Genomic DNA, 25572 nt, shown 5'->3' with positions numbered 1-25572 from the left:
ATTGAGGCCATATTGACTTTGAAAACAAGTGATGACAGGGACGGTTAGAAGCAACAAAAGGTTTTCATATTCAGATACAGTCACAAAGCATCTAAATGCCCTACAAACATGTATTACTGCTTGTAAAACACAAAGAAAGCTGGCAAAACAACTTAATGCTTTATCATAAATGTGGCTGCTAAAACGTTTCCAGTTGGGGTTAGGGTTAATGTAAGTGTATGGATCTGAATGATGCTTTGTGCTTTTGACATGACAAGTTTTGTGCAAATTAGTTGAGTCGAGAGCTTCGGTGTGTATCATGCTCTGCATTCAACTGACGAGTGTTGTGGAATCTAGACTGGCATGATGGTTTGGCAGATCTCTGCGGGTCTTTGCAGAGCAGGGCGCTATGTCAAACCGCGGGTGACACAGAAAGACCAACATGCATCAAGGCCACAATGTGCAGAGCCGAGCGTCAAGCAGGCTGATTTGTTTTTCATCAAAGTGACAGTTTTTGATTCAGAATGTGTCATTTGCATGGATTTTGATGGTGAAACACAAAAACTTGTTCTGTTTTTGAGGTAAAACAAATGCGACTGCCACAGCACCCAGTGTGGGAAAATGATGCAGTGGTTTGCCAAGTGGAAATTCATGTGGTTGTCGGGTCAGTCAGTGCATGTGAAAAGCTCCACAAACAATCAGAAGTCACTGTCTGAACATCGACACACACTTGTCTGAAAAGATGCAGTAAGGACATCAATGCACATTTAGGCAAGTAGGAAATTGGTTGGCAGTATTAAAAATCTTGGCTCACACTTTATTTGAAGGGGTGTGCATAAGACTGTCATTACACTATCATTACATGTCATGACATTGTTTGAAATGTCTTTGTCACAACTAGCTAATCGCTGTGTGTTCATCACCTTGGTACTGTGCTCTGTCATCAAACCAGCCCTATAACATTTAATGACATCTTTATGACAAGTCCTAATGTTGCCACTTGACTTGAAGTCTAGGAAATTATTTATGACACGCATATAATGGCCTTATGATAGCCAGTGTCAAAGCCAACCACATATGACAGTTTAATGTCATGTAAACAGTTTCTTTAAGGTTGTTAATGTCAAGTTGTTGTGACAAAGACATGTCAAACAATGTCAGCTTTGCATTAAAAAGGACATAACTGACTGAATGAGGCTTAATGACAGCAGTCATAACCATTTATAAAGACTCCTTCATGTTCATGACATGGTTATGGCAGCATAGTGACAGTCTTATGCACACTCCTTCAAATAAAGTGCCATTAAAATCTTGATGAAAAACTCTCTAAGCAAAAGTCTAGAAACCATGTTGGTTACTGTTGAGTCAAAATGTAATTCAGACATGAATTTAGTTCAGAGAGAAAGAGTGAAAGCTTCTGGCTGCGTTTCAGCTGCTCAAATGTGAAGATTTGCAGCTTTTCTTTGTCTTACATGACAGTAAACTGAATGTCTTTGTGAGTTTGACTGTTTGTCAGACACAAAAACGCTATTTGAAAGGGTCACCTTGGGGCATTTTCCATGATTTTCTGACCTTTAACAGAACAAAAGACATACTGAATTTATTCATGATTTGCAGCCTTGTGTGAGTACTTTGTGGTCTGTCAGTGTGTCCACATTTTTCACCGTCCATTCAGTGTCAATACTTTCTTAGCTAAGCTTATTTGTAATTATCAGAATGACATAAAACGTGTGCATTGTGTTTTATGATATGTCAGCGTTCAATTTAAAATACTTAACTTCACTTGACTTGGCAGAAGTTTTAAGTACTGTTGTTGTCGGGACAGTGTCACATGAAGCTAATTAAGATGAAGACAAGCTTGTGCATCTTGGTTACATGTAGAAGTGACTGATCCGATGTCAAAATATAGCTCATCGGGCAGGAAGCTGCACTCAGTGGATAAACACAAAACAGACAGGCATATATTTCCTTGAAGAACTGTGCTAGTCAACTGAAGGTTCAAAGATTTAGCCCCCAAGCCTGTGAAACCACAAAGGCCACCCACATGACTCGGTTTCATGCTCTGCTGCCTCAGCCCGCTAAAGATGTGTAGCTCATTCTGCTGTCTCTGCAGCATGTGGCAACCGGGAAACTTCCACTTGGTTGCAAAGCGGAAGATGTTCATTGTCAGGTAAAGCTGGTGTGGTTTATAATATCAGTGATGGCATTACTGGCATCAGTGAGAGCTGATGATAACTGTGTCTTTTACCCTGAAGTCTGAGTGAAAACATCTAAAGAGATGCATTATGTTTTGGTCTTCTGTGTGTACAGTATAGATATGAACAGGAAATATGAAATGGCATCCAACAAAGGGCCCCAGCTGGAATCCAACCAGAGGCGCTGGGGTTATATAGTATGCATCATAACCACTGGATGCCCCATCTGTTTGAGCTGGTTGATTGGACGAATATATTGGCTATCTGCACGTCATCATTTTTATCTCTTGGGATATTTTTTGACCTAATTTAATGGTCATTCAGCAGCACAGCACACACATAACATAAATCTCCCAACCCTGATATCTATGATGTTAATTTCTACATCACTAAAATTTTGACTTGAAGTAGAAAAGTAGAAAGTAGTATGCACAATGTACAATGTACAGATCTTTAGGTTAAAAGTCTAATTAAAGATCTACCCACTTGCAAGTTAGGTTGAAACATGAAAAATAAAAATCAACGAAGCAAAAAGTGTACCTTTTCTCCACTGACCGCCCAAAAGCAAACCAGAAGCTTTGCATTTCCAAAACCAACACTGTCTAGCACTTTTTAATTTACATTCAATATGGTGCTGATAGATAAACAAAGGTGCGTATTCTCAACAAAAATCAAGCATAATGGATGACCATGGATGGTCCTGCTAGCCACATAAGTCGAGTTAGTAATGACAGTCTAGTAGTGCAACTTTGGTCCAACTATTGACTTTAAGATGGATTAGTTTGGGTAGTTTTAGATGCCAGAAACACTTTGTTAGGATTAGTTTGGTACTTGGTTGGGTTTACGCACTGGAAATCCTAGATTGCGTTTAGTTTTGGTAGGTTTTGACATAAAGATACTTGGTTAGGATTAGTGTGGGTAGGTTTATGCACCAAAAATACTTGATCAGGTTTAAGAAACTATAATGGTTTGAGTTAAAATAAGTAACAGAGGATGAACAGAGTGACAAAGTGCATTTCAAGAACCATGATTTCTTTCTCTGTTCTGCCGTTCTCAAATATCCCACAATTGTCACAGGAAATGGTAATGTGACTCTACCATCTAGCATCTTCTCACCCTGGAACAACCACAACCATAGCTTTGCTGTGAGCATGTTAGCATCCTGGTGTTAGCATTCAGCTCAAATCACCAAACCAAAGCATAATCTCACAACACAGCTATAGACATGGCTGGAGGAAATCACTGGTTGGTCAACTGGTCAGTCCGCCACTGTGGTCCAGACTGAAATAGCTCAACATCCACTGGCTGGTTTGCCATGAAATCTGGCACATTCATGCTTCCCAGATGTTGAATCCTACTGACTTTGGTGATTTTCCTCTTTGGGACCTCCAGCAGGTTCACAATGATTTACAAGGCAGTGTGTTGCACTCATATGCTTTGGTTAATCTATCAAACTGTTGTGTTTTGTGTACACTGAGCATTACGGTGTCATAGGGCTGCAAACGTGGCTGTAAACCATCAGTCTTGTTATAGTAAAAATTGCAATTAAATTAAAATGAATAATGTCTCTTGTATGTAATGATGACTGTCAGCAGCACACATCCCGGGTTGGGTTCTGCCACAGAACTGAGTCATCATCGAATCATTATGTCTCTGTCTTTGCCGTCGCTGCAGACGGGGAAGTGAGAGAGAAATAAAAGGAAACTCTGGGTTGCCAAGGTGATGCCTCTGCCAAACTTCTTCTGTTCGCTGACTGTGAATATGAAGTCATCTCCACAAGTCTTATGGTTTTAGCAGTAAGATGCAGAACTTAGCTTTCCCTCTCTCGTTCTCGAAACATGGGTAAATACATTAAATGTGTTTAATGTGTTGCTCTTTTTTAGGTTGTAAAAGTAAATAGTTAAGATGCTCTGTCCAACGTTAACAGTGTGGCTTAACTTGTCTTCTGAAAAAACACCTCTATGAAGTCTTTTAGCACCTAATCTTCCTGCAAATGGCCTCTAAGCTTAAAAAACATAAACACAGAGACTTGCAGAGTGAGATAAGTGCAGAATAATCCCCAAACTTCAGCCGACAACATGCAGACACTTTGTACAGAAACTGATATCTGTCATAAAAGAGCTTCAAATAAACAAGCCACCCGTGAAGGTGCGACATCACATGTCGTGCCGTCTTATGCAGGTCGTAACCCTTTCAGAACGGTCAAACCACACACACACGTATAAACAGACACACAGAGACACACTGATCACATAAAAGCATTCTGCACGTGTTTCACACTTCATCACCCGTCATTGCTTTTCCTCAGGATGTTACGGTTTGAACACTTTAAGCAGCATCCTCTTAACCCCAGTGAGCCCTGGTATAATTAGATAGATAGATTAATTTCAATTCTGTGCCAGAACTGTAAACACCAATCTAAAATACTTACACTTTGGAGGTTTAACTTTTAAAATGGCTCCCTTTTTCAGATGGATTGAGCAAATCTCTTGAAGAAAGTTAAGGGACAAACTCAACAGTTGACTTTTATGATGTGTTCTTCTCTGCTGACCCATCATGAGTAGGTTAACTAGACTAGCTAACTTTTTAGCTAGCTATCAACCAATGTAACCTTTTAGCTATCTAGTAAACAGTGTAATGTTTTGTCAACATTTTAGCTAGCTAGCAAACAGTGTAACTTGTTTAAGAATCCAGAGCAGCTGGAAGTTAAAAGTTTTTCCCCCTCTTTTATAACAATAGATACCGACAGCACTTAAAATTTACTTTTTATTTTAATTTGTTTAAGCAAGCATCTCCATATTGATTAAACTCTATTTAACTCTGGATAACTTAACTTTAAACTTAGTTTTGCTCAGATATGATTTTTAGATTAATCTTTGTTGGTGTAACTCAGTAGCCTAAACTTCACCACCACTTTTATCAAACATTAAGTTCCACCTTTGTCCACAGACAAACACAGATCATCAGATATTCATAGGAATGTATCTCTTCAGTCAGCCAGACTCTGTCCACAGATAGTTTGTTGCTGCTGAGGTATTTTTCGGTCATGTGACTTCTGGCACTGCACAGTTGTTGTGAGGCATCCGGGGCAAAGAAGAGGGGCGAGGAGGAGGAGGAGGAGGAGGAAGAGGAGGAGGCAGGGAAGACAGAGAGACAGAGGAGAAAGTGTGAAGGAGGTTGCCGCTGGAGAAAATATTGGGAGGTCCATTTCAGAGAATTTGTAGCAGGAGGGGAGTGCATTATCTCAAGTTTGAGCAAAAACAAGGAGAGGAGTGAAGAGTTCAGAGGTCAGAGAGAGAGCAGACAACTACTGGTTCTGTTTTTCGAACAGAGGGGATGGTTAGTCATGTCTGCAGCTTCTCTGTTTGATATTCCAATAGTCAACATGTTCTTCTGCCTGAATATGTTTTGAATGTTTCATGACTGCTCCACCTTGAACAAACAGTGTGTGGGTGTTTGATTCGGTTCATTAAGGTTTTGTGAAAGTTGTGAACTAAAGAACCGAGCCGAGCCCCTTCGGAAAAAGACGCTCTCTGTCCGCTTCGAAGTGGACTCATTAGTGGTGGGGAAGCAAAAAAGACCAACCAGAACTGTGTAATGGCAGATGTGTGATACTAGCACAAGTTCAAAAAGCTAAACTACTATTAATTTAGTCTTCTTATTGTAAACTGTCAAGAAAGTGATCTCCCAATCTGTATAAGCCATGTATTAGTGGTGGTCTGACACAGTGATGATCAGACCTGACAGAAAATCCTTGATCTTCTTGACCAAATGAACCAAACTACAGGTGTGAAAACACCTAAACTTCTGGATTGAGTTAAGGGAAATATTGTCAACATGGATAAAGGAAAAAACCCTACACCACTGATAGTCAACTCGTAGCCTGTGGGTCAAATGTGGCTGACCACTGTCTAATTCATACTGAAAATAAAGTGAATCACACTGTTTTTTTTCCCAGAAAGGAGGGGCTGATATTCTAGTTTCGTATGATGGGACAAATCAGGCTGTACAAAGTGCAGTAGGATCAGATGGTGAGCTCTGCAGGGGAGGACAAATATCAGCTGAAGATGAGCAAAAGTCACACAGAAATGAGGATAAATGTGATCCAATAAATGTGTATTTTATACTGAAAGAGCTTAAATATGCTATTCCTTTTGTCCCTTTGTGTTTTATGTGATTGAACTACTGTAACGTTTCAGCGAGTGATTGATGGAGCAGGTTACAGCTATGTTTAATGTTGTATAAATTCTTGCAAATGTTACCAAGCATGTGCAACTAAAACAAAGTTGCATTTATTAAATGCAGTAAAATATCTGTTCTGATTTATCTGTCAATTCTTGCAATAAGTTATTTTAATTAATATCAGGGCTGCAGAGTTAATTGCAATACTATCAAAATCGCAATATGGCTAAGTGCAGTATCGAAATTGCAGAACCAAATCACACTTTTTTGAAAAATTTGTGAGCATTATAAAGAAATACTGTAGTGCTGCAGAGGCGCCCCGGCCTAGAAATCTTGGTCTTCAGATCAAAAGAAAAAAAAAAGTTTATTACAGACCCCAACAAATATCACATGGCCATGATTTTATTTTATTTTTTATTTTTTGCAGTAAAAAAGAAAATTGTGCAAAAATGATCATTCCCACTAACTGTATCGCAATTGTATTCAAAAGACTTAAACATGAACCACATCCGTCAGTGCTGACCTCCTCCTTAAGCCTTTTTGTGCAACTGTGTAACAACGTCCTGCTACTTCCTCCTTTGATACCGAGCGAGGATTCGTCATTAGTGACTGCTGGAGCTCGTCTGGAGAAGGTCTCATGAGGACAGACAGCATCACTGTGGCACAGTCAGTGTTAAACTTTTCTCTTTTCCCAGAATTGATGTTTCTTTGAGAAGCTCTTTTGTTTTGGGTGTAGGTTTTGATCAAGAGATCCTTTTGTAAAACAGGATTTAGGTTTGTCTGGAGTTATTTCCTTGTTTTTACCAGTGTGTGCCAACCAAGACCCCGTCTTGCCAGAAAAAACATATAAGGAATACTTACGCACAAACACACACAAGAACACACACACACACACACACACACACACACACACACACACACACACACACACACACACACACACACACACACATACTTGTACTCCTCTGGGGCTCTCGCTACCTGCTAAGTGCTGATAGGTTCAGATCTGGAGGGTGTATGTGTTTCTGTGTGTGTGTGTGTGTGTTTACAACCAGAGCACCAGAGCAATGCTGCATCTGTGCACCAGGCCCGCCCCCCCCACCTCCTCGCTTCCCTCGCAGGCCAGCGGCAGGCCAGAGCTATCCATCAAACTGGCATCATACAGGGAGCAGAGGAGCTGTGGCGTCTGCCTGGGGCAACGTGTTCACATTAACCTCTGCAACAAGAGGCCAACGCGAGCGGCCACGCTGGTCAGGGTGCTCCTCTCCCAGACAGAAGTTTCCTGGGAAAAATTGTGTCTACTTGAAAAAATTTCAAAAAGTGAAAATAATCTAAAATGGCAGCGGTCAGTAATATCTGGAATCAGCTTTAGACTTCAATGTCAAGATAAAGCCCACAGGGAAAAAGAGCAAAGAAAGTTTATTTCTCTGTGTAAGAAAATACAATATTGACTCAGTGTCTATGTCACCAGATAATCAATATTAGATGACTCATATTGGAAATTGGAGCAAATACAATTGATCTGGAGTTTCCCAGAATCCTCAAATTCAATCCTCCACTGCTTATTGATACTGATACTTATCGGTGCTCTTAATGATATTACTTGTCATAAGTAACATGACATGTTATTTGGTTTTAACCTTTTTGGAGAAGTGACAAGTTAAATAGTTTCCTGAGTTATTTTAATTAGCTGCATTTTTCTTAGCTTTAGTGAAGTGAGCCCACACTTTTGAGTGTCAGGAACTGGTACTGTTTTAGTACCAGTTCTCGATACCCAACCCTACCTGTACCTGCCTTTTAACAACCTCCTGAGACCCTGGGTGGAGTCGGTTTGTTGACAACATCACAGACTCAAAGAGAGACCAGACCTGACATTTACTGTTGATGTTTCAGACTGTTGAAGAGAAGCATTTACATTTTTTCAAACAACAGCACCCTGCAGACAATTTCTAGTAATTATGACGAGAGCAAAGGTGATCAAGTCCGTGTACGGAGTGGGTTAGGGTGAGGGTGGTAGGATGGGCTGACGTTCTTAACGTAACATACTTAACTTGCTTCATGCACATAACGTAAATTACCTTGGTTATGTAACTTAACTTACTTAACTTACTGTACATAATGTATGTAACTTAACTTAGGTGCGCAAGTTGACTTATGTAACAACTTACGTCACATGCATAACTTCACTTATGTATGTAACTCAACTTTCATGGCTAACATACTTATGTTAACCCGCACCATGAGCGTTTTTTTAAACCTAACCAAGTAGTTTTGGTGTTTAAATTGACCACACTGGGACCATTTCACCACGTTAACCCTGTGATGATGAAGGTCTGGTACGCCTGTCGCTGGCTCTCTCCAGCAGTCCCTGAAAAATGACCTATTTTGTCGTTTAGTTATAGGGAGGTTTTGTAACATATCCACTTGCTCTACTTGCGTATTGTGCATTTGAGAAGCTCAGAATAAAGTTAGCAGCAGAGGGGAAATGCATTTCACAGTTCATGTGACAGATTTGGATGGATGAGTTTTGAACAGTTATGGTTGGGGAAGAAACTAAAGTGATCTGAAACTCGACGTCTGCCATCACATCTATATAATCTTGTATATATTAGATGTTTATCTTTGCCAGATTATCTTCCTCATTTAGAGTGTGTTTGTCCTGCATGATGTTTGTCTTTACTTTTCTTGAGTAACTTTGAAATAACAGCGGACAAACAAAACAAGGGGAGTTTTGACCCGTCTTGAACACATTTGTGTGTTTGACAGAGAGGGAGTGTGTCGACGGGGGTGGCGTTGACCCCTGCTGAGGATGTGTCCACAATAATGTGGACACGCTGAAAAAACAGAAACACTGACTGACTTTTTTCTCGCGCTATATGTGTATTTTTTATTAGCCGAGGAAACACAGAGCAGTGAATTATGCCCGCTGGAATAACAGCTCTTTTGTTCACTGCCTATTTGATTTATCACCGCATTTTTATTTTTTTATGTGTGGATTATTATCTGATCAACAGCAAAATTTATGGCAGTAAGATTAAATCATCAAACATAATGTATATATTATGTACGTTTTAACACGTTACAGTCGGGTGTAGGCACTTTGCAGGCTCCTCAAAGAAAATCACTGTTTCTCTTGTTCTTTTCCTTTTCAGTGTTTGCTTATGCTTAGTAAGCGATGTATTTACAAAACACCCCACAACTAACAATTACATTAATCTGCTGTTATGATCCACACCAAGCAGTCATTTCAGCATCTGTATAAACGGCATAACAAACACGGGCGTGTTTCTGTTATCAGCACTGCTGATTCAACTGTGTCTGTGTGTTAAATGTGGAGCTTGAGCTTGGTGCCAGTTAGCAATAGCCTGGCAAAACTTTGAGAAGTCACTGCATCCAAATCTTGTTGGTTTTACATCTTATTATATGTTATCAGATATACAGATTTAACAAGCAAGATATAACTGGATTTAGAGGTGCTGATATATGTGTTTTTAACTCTGGGGGAAGCCTGGTTAGCGGTTTTCCTCTTTATGCTATGCTAGGCTAATCACATGCTAGCTCTGGCTCGATACGTCATACGCAGACATGAAAGTGGTGTTGTTTTTCTTATCTAACTGCTCTTACATTTTTGTTATTATGGAGAGAGTAAAGTCACAAACATAAGGTTCCACTGGGTACTAAATTCCAGGTACTGGTGCCACAGAAGTAAATGGTACCCAGCCCTTTATAAACATAAGAAAAACACATTCTGAGCGGACAGGATCTTTAAGAGCAATCTTTTTCTTGGATCGCCTTGATCAGCATGACAGATAAAAACAAACAGTGGGCTTAAAAGTACCATTAAGCTACTTCTGTTTTATTTTTCCTCTAAATTAATTGCATCGATCCACCTAAACAGCAGACAGTGAGCTAGAAGCACTCTACTGTTCATGTCTTCTTTTACTGCTAATTAAAATTTTAGCGATATAAGTGGATGGCGCAGATCAATGAGTGTTGGACTGTTAAGTGGGAGCATCAGTATCACTTGATTATTAAAAGCACGCTAAACTTAGCACAAATAAATTGCACCGTGACTTTGTAAAACTATAATTAGAGTATTACAGCTGAAGTGTATGTTGTTAATTATACAAAGCGTGTTATTTAAACTGAGACATGCAGTTATTACTTTGTCGGTTCTCTGCACAGGATAAGTGAGGACAACCTGGACTACGTTTTCTGTGTTCATTGGATTCTCATTTGTGTCCGTTTTCTTTTAAAGTCTTTATTTGCTTTCACTGGCTTTGCAAAATAAACCTGAAATGATGTTTTAAGAGTGGTTGATTAGCAGGAATATGGTAGTGTAGTAACAGTATTTGCTCCCACTGTTTTCCTCACAGCGTGAAGAGGTGTAGCATGATTATTTTTGCATGTTGCTTATTGAATCTGGAGGAAGGTCATCCTTTGACCCCTCGGTGTGTGTATTTTTAGTTCCCCTCCCAGAGGTGTTTGATCTATCCCAGAAGCCCCCCACTTCCCAGCTGCTCCCTGTATGTTAAAACTGTTGTGATCAGCAGATTTCACGGACGTAGCATGTGTATGTGTCTGCTGGATGGTTATGGTTAGGAGAGTGTCAACCGCCCCTGCAGTATACAGAGATGATTTGGGGGGGATGAAAGCTTTGACAGTCGTCGGGGGGGATGATGTCATGCGTGGGTCCCAGCTTGTAAGCCTGCGTGTTTTCTGCACCGGTGAAAAAGCAGAGCTCCGGAGAATACATCTGGAAGTTTCAGAGTGGAATCTGACACCGTCGAGCCGTCGTGTTCAGTCAATGAATGAAAGGATGCTTGAAGGGACGAGCGGAGAGATGCCGGAATGGGTGGTCGAAGAGAAGGAGGGACGAAGATGAATGGAGGGAAGAAACAGTAGAGAGATGGATGATCTTTCTGACGGAGCGAGAACAAATTAATGAATGGGAGGAGGAGAGGAACAGGAGAGGAGCAGGTACAAGTAAATGAACATAGTTGGACAAGCACAGGTCACAACCAGATGAACAGTCCAACAGGCAAATCCAAAGGGGTCGGCAAGAAATCCAGAGTCCAGTAAATCAGGCCAGAAAGTCTAAAGACCACAGCAGAAGTCCACAAATACTGGGGAACACTGGGCTATAATAATGAGATGAGGGAAGAAGCTGCTCTTCAGTCTGGTGGTGTGGCAGCAGATACTTCTGTATCTCTTGCCAGACGGCAGCAGGGTGAACAGAATGCGTGGGTGGGGGGAGGGCATTGTCTTTTAGTATCCTTTGAGCTCTGTGCAAACACCTCTGCTGTGAACATCTCATGTCAGTATGTGATGCTTCCAGTCAGGAAGCTTTCAGTCGCACAGGATTTTTGCCTTCTTAAGTTTCCTTAAGAAATACAGCTGTTTCTGAGCCTCCTTTTTCTCCATGACGTTGATACTCAGGAACTTAAATCTGTTCCCCTGCTCCACCTGAGCTCCATTGATGTAGACATGGGCGTCCATCTTTGCCTCCTTTTTTTTTAAAACTCAAGCATTACTATTGGATAGATTGAAATAAAATTTTGTACATGAGTGTGTTTTCCACAGGATGAATTATGACAGCTCAGTTGGACTGTCCATTTAGTGCTCATTCAGCAAATGTTAGCACACTAACACCCATTTCACCAGTTTTTGTTGCATGTAAGCTGTGTCTTGCAGCAAAAAATCCTCTTGTGTTATTTTTGAGAAGAAACACCATTCTTGTGATTCATGCTATAAGCATTTTAGATGAATGTAAGACAAATGTATCTGAAATATATGCATGACTTTTGCAATCACCATTTGCATAAGCAGTGCTCGCAAAATGAGCTTGTGACCATTTTGAGCTAGCATGCACCACTGTGTATAGAGCCACTAGAATGACTATAGACCGATTGTATTCTCTTTAATCATCCTGCAGCCTGTCTGATTTATCTATATGTCCCTCTTCCTACAGATATTAACACCAAAACCCACTGGACTTTGGCCTCTGGCATTCCCCTCTGCATATAAAGACACAAAAACGCCTACATTCATGACCTCTCATGTCCACTTCACACCCACATGCTGCACATTTGCCAAGAAATAAGCAGCGTCGGGGCAGACAGCCAAATGAGAAAATTAAGTCAAAGTCAGCCGAGCTAAAACAATATCAGACACTCAGCACGTGAGTAACCAGTCCTAGACGGATTAAAGAGGAAACTGTGGAACACAAAACAAAAAGAAGTCAAACAAGAACAGACAGTCAGAGGAGGATTATGGAACGTAAGCTGAGGAAGAAGGGCAGTGGAGAAGAAAAACAGATAAAGATGAAAGAACAAAGGAGGAAATCTGGAAATATTTCAGTTTCATAACTTTTTCATGGCTCTAGGCTGCCCGTGACCATGCCAGAGTGAGACTATGAAGCTCCTCTCCTTTGCCAGTCGTGTCTGTTGTTAAACTCCAGCACATGGCGCATGAAGATCCAGGTCCCACCCAAAAGACCTTTTTTCCTTTGAGGGTTCAGACACCAGTCCGTCATAAAAACATTAGTTCATTCGTTCTTTAACTATTACTGGTGTATCTGTTTCTGAGCCACTACAGATGTTTGCTTGCTTTAATTTTAGAGGATTTATTTTAACTGTCAGTCTTGGATCAGCTGACACATTTCAGCTGATTAAGGTCGACTTTCAGTGGTACTTAATAACTTTGTTGCCCACAGGTGCTGATTTGTGTTAAGCCTTAAAGCTGCTTATAGTTGGTTAGATATGTTACAGATGAGCAGGTGCCAGTCGGGTGTGTATTTTTACTGGGGCTGAACTAGACTTTGAAGCCTACAGGTGCTGACTTTGGGGTCATTTTTATAGCTGGTTTGATGTCTCACAGGGCCAACAGGTGCTGATCTGTGCAGCTCCCTGCCCTGAACCGGCTGTGTCGCACACATCTGACTTTTGCTACTTGGTTTGATGTCTTGCAGAATTGTTAAATGCTGAAATGGAGACGTTTTGGTTTTGATAACTGTGTCTAAGAGGGCAGCAGCAGGGTTTTTATTGTGGGTTGGTGTGGCTGACAGACTGCCAGGATCACTCAGGACCACATGGAGTTTGACCAGAAACAGACTCATTGGTCGGATATTGTAGTCTGATGGCTGTGATGCTTAAACTAAATTAGATTAGAATTTTCTGGTGAGCAAAAAGGAGATTTTTTCCTATGATAAACAGCGAAATACATGGGCTGTGTATCTGTCAGTCCTTGTTTCTGTTGAAACAAGAGTCTCTGAGGCTCTACTTAAGCCCAGTAGTGCTTTGATCTACGTGCATGTCAGTGTGTTAACATGCTCACAACAACAACGCTGATGTTTAGCAGACATGATGTTTAAGATGTCCACCATCTCAGTTTGGTATGTCAAGCTTAAATGTTAGGTGCAAGCTGTGTCAAACTTGGCATGTGTCTTTTTTATCTAACTTATTGGTTGGCCAAATGTCAGCTAGAAAGGCAATGTTAAGTTTTAGAGGAGAATTCTTAATATATTTAATGTAATAAATCATAAAATAACAATATTATGTCATTGGGGATTAAGGAAACATGCTAACTTAAAATACTTGCTTCAGTACACACAATTTTGTCCTTTGAAATTTTTACTCTGGGCTAGAGCAAATTTTTGTTTATTAGAGAGTTACTAGAGTATATTAGAGTTAATATTTTAGAAGGAGTAGATGTTTATAAGATGATATAAAGATGTTTATCATTTTAAATTATAAATAAATTAGTCAGCGACTCATCAAAGTCTTTAAGATTCATCCTCTGTGGACCGTGAATGTCTGTCAGATGTCATATCCATCCATCCATGCATCCGTCCTTCCAGATATCTCAGTTGTTGAGTCTGGACCGGAGTGATGGACTCAGTGACGCAGAGCGGTGCCACTAGCTTGGCTAAAACCCCCCTCCTCCCTGTTTTCTGCTCACCATGTGCAATAGAGAACAATATGAACCCTGCAGACAGTGATGGACAGCTTTATATGCTAATACCTCGGAGGCTCATGAGGCCATTTCCATCCACAAAAGGGAGAAGTCCACTTATTGGTTTTCCAGGGCAGATGTTCGCCCAGCTCACGAAAATAGCCTGTTGCATAACTCGCTGGTTTTGATTTGAGCAGAGCAGAGCCAGGAGACACCAAACACAGCAAAACGAGATTGGTATATACACAAAGACGTCTCTGCCAATAGACCGAGGACGTCCCCGAGTAATTTACAGCTCAGGCCAGTGTGACTCTGAACTGTACTTGAGCTCAGTCTGTGATAAATGTAAAAGGCCTGGTTGGCCCTAAGCCATCTTAAATCAGCTAAATTAGCTCTGTGTGTGTGTGTGTGTGTGTGTGTGTGTGTGTGTGTGTGTGTGTGTGTACCTGTGGGTTTGGGTCCATAATCAGGTTAATAGGAACAGGAAATGGAGCTTCTCTGAGAGATGGAGAGGGGTAACAGAGGAAGTACAGAGAGGGATGAGGGAGAAACAGGGGGGATAATATTTCTTGGCCGGGATTCCAGTGTATGACTCTGCAGGTCTGGTTCTCTCTCTCTTTATTCTCCGTCTGCCTCTCTCCACCAGCAGGGAAATCTTATATGAAATCTGTGTGATTAACATCTAAACATGACGGGATGATGACTGGCAGCAGTATGTTTTCATAAGTCCTCTGTTTAGAAGAAGGCAGTGAGAGGGACTGCCAGCAGACTTAATTACGTATAATTTACGCATCTAAGCCTCCTTGACTTATGGTCCACATACATGCACTGATCCCTGTTTGTGTTGCACTCCCTGGCTGTCTTGTATGTCATGTTAACATGCACAAGAGACGATTCAACAGTTCATAATTTTCTTTCTAGTCTGAGAGTAGGGAGAATACTTCTAGCTGGTCTGTCTCTCTGTGCCATTATTTATTTATTTATTTAATATATATTTGTGGCCTTTTCATGGCTTTATTGACAGGACAGCTGAGGATATGACAGGAAAGGGGGAGAGAGAGTGGAGGGATGACGCTCAGCAAAGGTCCAGTTGAACCCACAGCTGCTGCAGAGGACTCACAGCCTCAGTGCATGGGGTGCATGCTGCATCAACTGATCTACCTGGCCACCGTGCTATTATTTCTAACATAGAGCTTAACGTTAGCTAGCAGACATGTATCATGTATGTAACTAACATTAGAACTTGGTCCAGCAGACTTCTACTAGACCAGCATAATGCCAGTTAAGAGTTTACCTTAGTTTCACGTGAATGTGTGGAAGCAAGTCAGTAACTCACGTGATCCATAAATTCCAAGTTCACTGACATAAACACACCTGATGTCACAGCAATATGGCAGCGCACACAGTGAAGAGGAAGCAGAAGTACCTTTTTGTCGGTTTTCACTGTACGTTTGTTGTAAAAAATGCTGTAACGTTTAGATTGGAAGTCAGGAATACCAACTAAGAATTATCAACTTCTCTTCCCTCAGACTTCCCCTCTACGTGCCAAAATGGTGATTGAAAGTCAGAACTGAAAAACAAGTGACACAGAAACAAAAAATACCCTGACAGGAATAAAAAAAGAAGAAGACGTTACTGAAAGAAGAAAAAAAGAGGAAAAATCAGAATATTGTCATTGAAAAACATGTCAGAATAGAAAAAAATCCTTTAAGTGTGTTTGCATACTGACATTTTCAAATCAGCAATAAACACAAAGCCGAAGGTGAAGGTCGTTAGTTTTAGAAATTCATTCCAGTTATTACAATTCGTCCTGCGGGGGAACGTGAACATGTGTGTAATATTTCATGGCAATGCATCCAATAATGGTGCCGTTCGAGGAAGCCAAGTCATTAGGATTGATTCTCTTGGGACCACAGATGTCTGCACGAAATGTCATAGCAATCCACGAACATGTGTTGACATGTTTCATACTGGACCAAAGTGGTGCACTGACTGACCGAACGGTCATCATTTGATCTCTGCTACTAGCGTGGCTAAAAATTCTATAATTACTGTGGGAGAGCCCAGACTCCATATGGTAGTTCTTTATTTTGTCTGGGTCGGACGCATTAGCTGCAAAGCATCATCGTGAAAGAACAAATAGCTGCTTTTTATTTGTGTCTCCATCCATGTGGTCTGTGTCTGTGTGTTTCTTTTTTAATCCCGCTGTTCCTCGACTCCTCTGCACTCCCTCACAAGTTCGGGAATTGAATAAATTATACTGCAGGAATTCCCTGCCTCAGTAGATATAAAGAGTGTCATTGTAGAGCCGGCACAATGAGACATGGACGGATTTATATAGAGCCTCTGTGATATATACTCAGCTCAGTGACAGACGGACGCAGACTACGCACAGTGCAGAGAAGAAGCCATTGTCCTGCAGGTCAGACTAAACTCTGACCAAAGTGCTTCACAGTGATGTTTGAAATTCCTCCAGTGTCCTCCAAAATTACTGTGTGTGTGTGTGTGTGTGTGTGTGTGTGTGTGTGTGTGTGTGTGTGTGTGTGATATGGTTCACACAGTTCCTCACTCATCTCGGTAAATGATCTCTATTTGCAGAATATTGCTAAATATTTGTGATATCATCAGATTGTATAAATAATGTGGCTAAATTACCAAAATGTCCATTATTTAGGAAATTACTGAATCTGTTTATTTTTCATTTCCGAATTGTATCTTGAGTATTTTTTAAATATTAATTGAGAATGTTTGTTTATTCTGACCTTTAATTATTGACATGGATTTCTTAAATAAGAAAATTAATACAGTTGTCTCTTATTTCAGGATTGGATTATTTATTATCTCCCCCAGGCATAAGATAATGCGGTGTGTGTGTGTGTGTGTGTGTGTGTGTGTGTGTGTGTGTGTGTGTGTGTGTGTGTGTGTGTGACAATAGGGCTGGAGCTACTGTCTGTATTTTTTGTGCACATTTATGACTGTATTGTTGAGAACCTCCTGACATTGTGCCTATTTCTGGAAAAAAATGTTTTGAGTGTTTTGTTTTATACCGACGGATAACTCCTCACTCCACCAGTCATCAACAACAGCCAGGTTTAACTTCTAGCTTGTTGCAGGACACATTTTGGCCTTGTAAAAGGTTCATAATGTCCAAATGGATTCACAGACTTGGTCAAGATCTTGTGGACAGTTTGGTCATGAACCAAACAAAAGCTGCTTACCTGTTCGTGTCAACTGGCAAAAGTGGGCGGAGCAGTGGGAGTGGCCAATAACAAAAAGGTGCAAAACTTCGGATTCATGTGCCATGGCCAAACTAACAAACTATTTGTTGCAGACTCTTGTGGGAGGCACCGACTTTAAACTTTAGTCACCCCCCCATAACTCCTGAACCATTTTTCGTAGACAGACCACAGAACATAGATCATAAACAGTCGTCATTGAACTCAGCAGCGTTATATTTTCATTGGTGAAGGTTAGCCTATGCTTTGGCGTCATCCCTTTGTTATGTGTGTGTGAATACATGCACATGTGGCTGCATGCATATACATACATCGTAATACCTGGTTGCAGCTATTACAGATTTGAATGTAACCCTTTCTTTCCCACCGTCCCTGCAGTGCTGCTTGCATGTGTGTTGTCCTTCAACGTGGACCAGAAGAACGGTTTGTCGTTCAGCGGGCCTCTGGAGGACATGTTTGGCTACACCGTCCAGCAGTTTGAGAACAGCGAGGGGAAATGGTGAGTGTCATCGACTGCATGTTCTCAGCTAACGTTCGTCAACTTTCACCACTACACAATTTCCTCCTGGTCTCACAGATGCTGAGTGAAACACGATCTCATTTCGTACATGCACCATCTGATGGCAATTTAACATGATGTTAGGTTGGAGCTTGGAAGATTTCCATAAAACTTCCAACATGGCACAGATCTGAACGGAATGTGGTCAGACTACCAGCAAGGCAGCAGCAGCAGCTTAACTGTGCACAAGAGTGAAAACAAATTCTGTTATTCACAGTGTTGAGAGCAACATGAGAACATTATCACCCAGTGGCCTGAAACTGTCATATCTCCTACAGAGTTGGATAAACCACAAACAGTTTTAAGTTATTGAGATGATTCTTCTCATCCTGAGTTGGTCTGTTAGAGAACTCATAGTGCAAAAGAGGTTAAAAAATCAACCACAACTCTAGTAAAAAGACCAGCACTTCATCTTTGTACTTTCAGGTCAACTGCATGGATGCAACTGTGAGCTTAGCCCCTTCTTAAAGTTTTAAAGTGTCATTGTATGCACTGTTGGAGATTAAAATCTGATCACATTAATGGATTGATGAAAGGGTGACGGCTCACAGTGCTCACTATAGTCAATATCTAAAATTTTCGGAAGGCAAAATAAGTTTTAAAATGTTAAAACTAATTTGTTTGCACAATTTAGTAATTTGTGCTCTGCAAAACCCTGAAAAGCTGACTTTTCATTCAGTGCGTGACGTCTGTAGAACCACTGGAACAGTCTGTTGTCCAAAGATGACACAAAGCTGAACAGAAGTGCACCGATCCAGATGATCCATTGGATCAGTTTGGATGGATGCTTGACTACAGTGTGCAGATTACAGTTCCCATGAAACAGCTTGCAGAGTGCTTATCGCTGACCCACATTAGGCCTACTTGTTTCCTCCCAGGGAGGGATTGGTTGCAGATGTTGATTGGTGTTATTGGTGGATGCTGACTGGCATTTACAGTAGCCAATAGGAACCCTCCCTTTGCCATATATCAATCCATAGAAGTAGAAGAGCTGTCATATTAGCTGACTTCTCCTGGACTGAGATCTACTAGTGAACATGGATGATCTGGGACTGAAAACAGCCTCACAGACCAACAGAGGCTGATGGCAGTTTGCTAAGTTACTTTAGGAACAAGTAAAGCTGTCTTTCCATCAGGTTACATTTTAAAAAATACCCATATAGGTGTGGACAGGGCTGAAAAACATGCAAGAATGCCTACAAAACAACTTTTTTGTCATTGTGGGGTAAGATGCTGACATACAGCTGATATATAATGCAACAGATATGTGATAAAAAACATTTTGATTTCATGGGAACTTAAGGTGTCTCACAAGCACAAAGTGATATCTCTGCCCTGGTGGTCCTTTTCAGAAAATCATTCCTAAATATTGTTAAAGAGAGGCCCAGCCAAACGTTTTATTATACCAAGAGCAGTACTCTATTCAGTTCAATTCAAATCCATAATGAGAACAAAAGTGAAAAACCGTAATTCACCTGTAAAACTAAGTGAAGGAGAACGCACCAGCTGCTGCGGTAATGAGGATATTTCTCTTTACTACCCGAGCTGTTAACCATAAACTGCCCACCGAAGTGTCCACATACTGAGCCTGTAAACATTCTGAAACCAAGCAGCCGTGGCTCCTTTCTAAAACTGTCTGGGAGCGCATTTTTAAAACCTTGTTAAACGCTATTAGAGTGTGGTTAATGGCTCTGCGTGTCTACATCTCTCCTTCACTTACTCCGTCTTTATTTCTGTCCGACCTGTTGCAACACCACCGCTGGGTCTTTCCCACATATCTGTACCTGGTACTGTTCTGCACTCATGATCTTATCACGCTCATATGAGATCAGTTAGATTAATTCACTCAGGGCTAATCAGCAGGGCCAGCTGTGGCTGAACCTCCAAACTGATCTGCTGCATCTCCAGATAGCACTTTTGTTCCAGTTCAGAGAAAAGTGTTGCCCTCACAGGTCTGAGTGATTAAGCCGAACCCGTGAAACATCAGATATCTGAGGAGTGAACGGGAACAGATGACGAAAGAAAAGAAAGAGATAAAAGAGGATGATGGAGAAAGTTTCAGGGAAGTGAGGAGGAAGAGGTAGCAATAAAATTGGAGATGATATGTAGGCCTCAGCACGTCCATGTGGGAGAAAACGATGGTGATCATGTGGTGATTCAACACGCAGGTTGCCACGACGGGGAGGTGACTGATTAGTCGCAGATGTGTCCTCCAGACCTCCACCCTTCAGCTCTTCAGTTCACCTCGGCGGTGTTGAAAGGTGGATCGACGGCACAGAGAAAATGTGTTACAGAGACATTTCAGAGGGACCAACTCTGACTCTCAGCATAAGTTTTGTCTCCTCTCTCAAGACTTCGGGCACAAATATCAGAAAAATGTTGTGTTGATGTTGAGTTTGCTGATTACGCTCCAAAAAAATCTCTTACAAATAAACAAATGATTGCTTGTTTTTTAATGACTTTTTTTTTGCCCTTTTCTTGAGAAAGAACAGGCAAAGATAGACAGGAAACAGAGAGTGGAATACAAGCATCAAAGGGCCACAGGCTGAAATCGAACCCATGACCTCTACTGAGAACTCACAGCCTCTGTACACGGGACGCACGCTCTACCAACTGAGCCACCAGGGCGCCCAAATGATCGCTATTTAATGTAGACAAATTGTGAGGAATCTGGAAAAATTTGCCAATCATCACAAAAGTGTATGGCACCCGATCAGACAGTGAGAGGCGTGCTCCACTACTTAAACAAATTAGCGCTACACCTCTCGCTGCAGGTAATACACTGACTATGGACAAGTAACTCACACAACGCCACTTCAAAAAATCTGAGCTATTCCTCAAAGAAATGCAAGACCTCTGAGGTTTTAAGATGGGTGTGATTCTTGAAAAAGCAAAGCCATTCAGTTTACTATTAATCGATATTTGAGATAACAGTTTGACTAGCAAGCAGTCCACCTCTGAGACTTGTGTCTTTCAGCTGGAGCTGAAAAATACCATTGAATTATCTAATAGACCAAGACTACGAGTCTACAGTTGATATGGGTGAAAAAAATCAACTCACAAAAGATTCTTGTCAACTCATAATTACCAAAAAACACACAAATTACAGCAAAGGCTAATGGGAATGTCAAATGACGAATTAGATTTTGACTTATTGGTGATGCAGATGAAAAGTTACAGGACACCATGGACCTTGAAACACGTTTAATGATCCAATTTAGATTTTAAAAAGTGAGATTTAAATAAGATAACACTACGTTTTGAACTGACCTTTTTGCAGTGATGTTAAACAATAAATCAGTCTTTGACAAACTGTAGCAAATAATTTTGTACATAATTTACAGATTACTTAAAAGAATAAGCAGCAGTGTTTTTATTCATAAATAAAATCCGTAGTGTTGTTGCGGTGTTTCTCACAGCGGGCAGCAGAAAGTGTGTTGTTGTTCCACTCTCACTTCAGATGACCAGGCCCCATTACAGTTCAGGAATGTTAATAAGGCCGAGTGTTTGGACGAAGGCAGATGACCGACTCTTTTTTAGCATCAGTTTACTGATGGAGTGGCACGATGTTGTTAAACTCACACATGGACTAACACTGGCTGGCATGCAGGCATGTGCATACTGGACATACAGTACACGCCCACGTACGCACACATACTGTACAATATATAATAACAGTGGAAACATCTGCAACTTATCGTGTGTTAGTATGAAATGAGGTGAAGATTAAGTGATAATTAAGTGTTCTTTATAATATAATGATTATGACATATTTAAAAGCTAATTATAATAAACCATAACGGCCAATCTGAACCTTATGTTTAATTTAACTATAAAAATATAATTAAGGCAAATCTAAATTGTTGTGAAATTAAAATATCACTCACCGCTCCCAATCTGCCAGTGTTTAATTTCTGCAATAACATCTGAGTTGTGCTTGGTATCACACTCGTAAAACTGTGAGGTGGCTGTGTGGTTGTTGGCAGGATTTCTAACCGACCAATCCCAACTGTTCTTTGTTTTATTTATCCAGGGTTCTGATTGGATCGCCGCTGTCGGGCCAGCCGGCTAAACGGACGGGAGACGTCTACAAGTGTCCTGTGTGGAAGGCGGACAAGGGTTGTATCAAACTGGAGCTGCCCAGTAAGAAAAACGAGTGCATATTTTATCTGTTTTAATTTCCTTTAATTGCTTTTGCGTGTGCACGGGTGAGGACATATATGCTTACTTGTGCTTATTACTATGAGCCAGGAGGACTATAAAACACGTCAGTTTTAGCCTCACTTCCTGTGTTACTTTATGCTGCTGACATGGTTTATTATTTGAAGGTAGGTCAGCTCAATTAATGTGAATTATTTATGTTAAAATCCCCTCTGCTCACGGCAGTCTTTAAAGTGGCAGACTATTACACCAAACTCCATTCTAAAAGCAGGCGTTTTATGTTTTTTTACAGTAAAAACTTTAGTCTCAACATCAGTAAGACTCTTCTCTGACTCACTTTGATCTACGGACACAATTGGCACACATGTCAGTTATCCAGTAACACTGTGATGAAAAGTTTGACACAGATGTACGTGTAATGTTTTTACCGTGCTTGCTTCAACGCAAAACTGTTCAGCACTGAGCAGGATACATGGAAGGAAATGAACACATAAACAAAACCTTCAGAAAGTGCAAAAAGTGTGCATTTAAGTCTCTGTATCTATAGCGCTGAAATGATTGATTAATTAATTATTTGACTATGCAACTATGCAAATCAGGTATGCATGATAACATTGGCACGTCATCAGTATCTGCCCAAAATGAACATTTCTGCAGATGCACGTGTATCACAAGTATGCATACGGCGTGGACGCTTTGTGAATCATCTGACACAGTGAGCACAGTTGATATTTGCAGTGATTGCTCAGCATCAGTCATGCGAGGAGGAGCCAAATCACATTCCTTCAACAGTACAAATTTATTTGCTTGTGTCGCCATCCCGATCATTATTTTATTTTTCTCAGTGAATGTTTACATTTTGAAAAGCATTGTATTTTATGTGTGCATCTGTCAGTGGGTCATTACAAAAAGACATAATAATGTGTTTATTCCAGGAGAGACTTGATGTTCTCTATAATTAGGAGGAAAAAACATGTGCATATATCCGTATCAGCACTGGCAATCAGCCAAAATGAGTTGGAAAATATCTGCATATCAGATATCAACAAAAATCCAATATTGTGCACCCCTAATACAAATCAGCTGTTGAGAAAATAATCTGGACATTATTCAGTTCTAATAAACTGTATATTATGGCAGATTTTTGTGTAATTGTACTACTGTGTGTTTAAATCTACTGTACATCAGACCGGGTCTCATGGGGAGGAAGTGAAGCCCATCAGAACTGCAGGAAGACAGTAAATAAACAAGGTTTTAATGTTTCATCCTCCCAATTATATCTTAACTAAACAGATAAACATAACTTAGCTCCCGGTCAGCAGTCTGCAAAGACTCTATTAGTGTTTGTCTGCGTGTTGACGCACGAGGACTGAGAGCTGAGGGATTAAGACTTTTCATCACGGCTGTTCACACCTCAGAATTATCCAAAAAACAGGAGTTAAAATTCTCCTGTTGTTGGTAAATTACTGGCTTTAAGTGACGATAATACAGTCGGGGCTGTAAATGATACTCCCCGCACCCCAGGGGAGAGGGGTATATTTGTTTTATCTTGAATGAGTTTGACAAGCAAAGGCCTAAAATCTCACAAACTGAAGTTTAGTCTGGAGAACATCCACTGGGAATCGATTGAGGCTGGCAGCTGGAGCCAGACCACTCAGCAAACAACAGGGAGTGGTTTACATTATGACAACAACAACAGTGCTGCAACAGCAACAGCATGACTTAGTTTTTTTACCTCAGATTTATTTGATTTTGACGGATGGATGAGGCGAAATCCAAGGACAGCCCCGCAGGAAGGATTCATAATGTTTAATTTAGGCAGAGGGCTCGTCAGTCACGTTAAGTCTGATCCCCGAGGAGTATGTTTCGACGCCTCTCTCACACACTGGTGCACACTATTCCAAAGCAGGGCAGAGATACGCCAAACCATAATGAGTTAAGTTAAATTGTGCGGTTGTTATGTTGTAATTTTTAATAATGTTTCCGTCCACCCAATAAAACTGAAAGGTGGTTGTGCCAGGGCTGTTATGAGTGTTGAAATGCTGACAAGAGAGTTGTCTGCAAAACATTACTGCAATATGTCTGCATTCTGTTTGGAAAACTGAATCCAAATGACAAATAATAAACATAATCTGTTGGCTGTAATTGAAAATTCAGGCTCCAGTCTTGCAGACTGAAGAAGTGACGCTCCACTGTGGTATTTACTACTGGATGTTACAAAGCTTCCTCACACAAGGAGAAAACGTGGGCGACGGAGACGATGAGAAGCTAATAACTTTGGTACAACAACAAACATAAAACTTGATAGACACCATGAGCAGTTCTCTTTTTACCAACCATATTGGAAATTAATGAATAAAATTACCTAATAGAGGGAATTTAACATTTTAAAAGTTCAAAGTTTGCAAGAGAATATTAAGAGAAATCTGCATTTTATAGTCAGACCTCGAACATGGTCCAGATGAATATGAATTATAAAGCAATTTTAAGTCCATGGCCAAAATGATGTTGCACAAATTAATCAGTTAATTAGCAGTTCTACAAAGATGTCCAATAATCCAGGTATTTTTGAGATGTTTTAGTCTGGAAACACAGAAAAACAAGACGATAATGTATAATGTGTGTAAAGACAACGTTCAGGGGGGTGGAAGCTGTTATATCGGTTATCTGCAGATATCCAAATTCTGGTATCTGAATTGGATCAGAACTGCAAAAAAAAGTGGAACGTGCATCTCTGGTTGGAAACTAACCAGCAAACTAATGTCTCTTCTACTCACAGGGTTCCTACAGCTTGAGGCAAATTAGTTTTAAGACTTTTTTAATGCCACTCTGAATGAAATTTAAGACCATATTTAGAATAACCAAAATGAAGAAACAAACGTCAGTTACTCAGTGTTATTGTAACATACCTTGGACTTTTTGGTCCGGTGAAAAAATTAGATGATCTACTTCAAATGTTGGGGGGAAAAAAAACCCACTTTCCTAACCCCAACTGCATGCCAACGTGTGTGCAGTTTTGGAGTCCAAGAACATTGTGCAGAATAAATCTCTGACTCCCTTATTTGACTTGTATAACTGGTGCTTCATCACTGTGTCCGAATGTAGTCCGGAGATCCGCTGCTGCTCGCTGTGGTGTTGGACTTTAAAACACTTGCGACACAAAACACATCATATACATTTCCTGGCACCAGTTTTAATCATGCCTTGAGTTTGTGATTAAACAGCCAGTTCTCATTGAATTCACTCTTTCCCATGTCTCCATGTTTACATCACCAGACAGGGCATCTTCTCTGAGCATCTCGGCCGA

At 40.6% G+C, this 25572-nt stretch overlaps 1 protein-coding gene across 1 annotated transcript in view; it reads left to right on the top strand.

Annotated features, from left to right (window-relative positions):
• The window catches only part of itga1 (integrin, alpha 1), a 64619-nt gene that overhangs the window by 8769 nt on the left and 30278 nt on the right, over nt 1–25572 (top strand). The window contains exons 2-3 of the mRNA XM_084746626.1: nt 17924–18044; nt 22138–22247. Coding sequence (XP_084602752.1) covers nt 17924–18044; nt 22138–22247 — 231 coding nt within the window. The remainder of the gene's footprint in view (nt 1–17923; nt 18045–22137; nt 22248–25572) is intronic.

Source organism: Lutjanus erythropterus, chromosome 20 (assembly GCF_056507025.1).
Source record: "Lutjanus erythropterus isolate fLutEry1 chromosome 20, fLutEry1.hap2, whole genome shotgun sequence".
Classification (NCBI taxonomy): domain Eukaryota; kingdom Metazoa; phylum Chordata; class Actinopteri; order Lutjaniformes; family Lutjanidae; genus Lutjanus; species Lutjanus erythropterus.
Note: the sequence above shows the minus strand (reverse complement) of the source record. Positions and strands in the feature narration are given on the sequence as shown.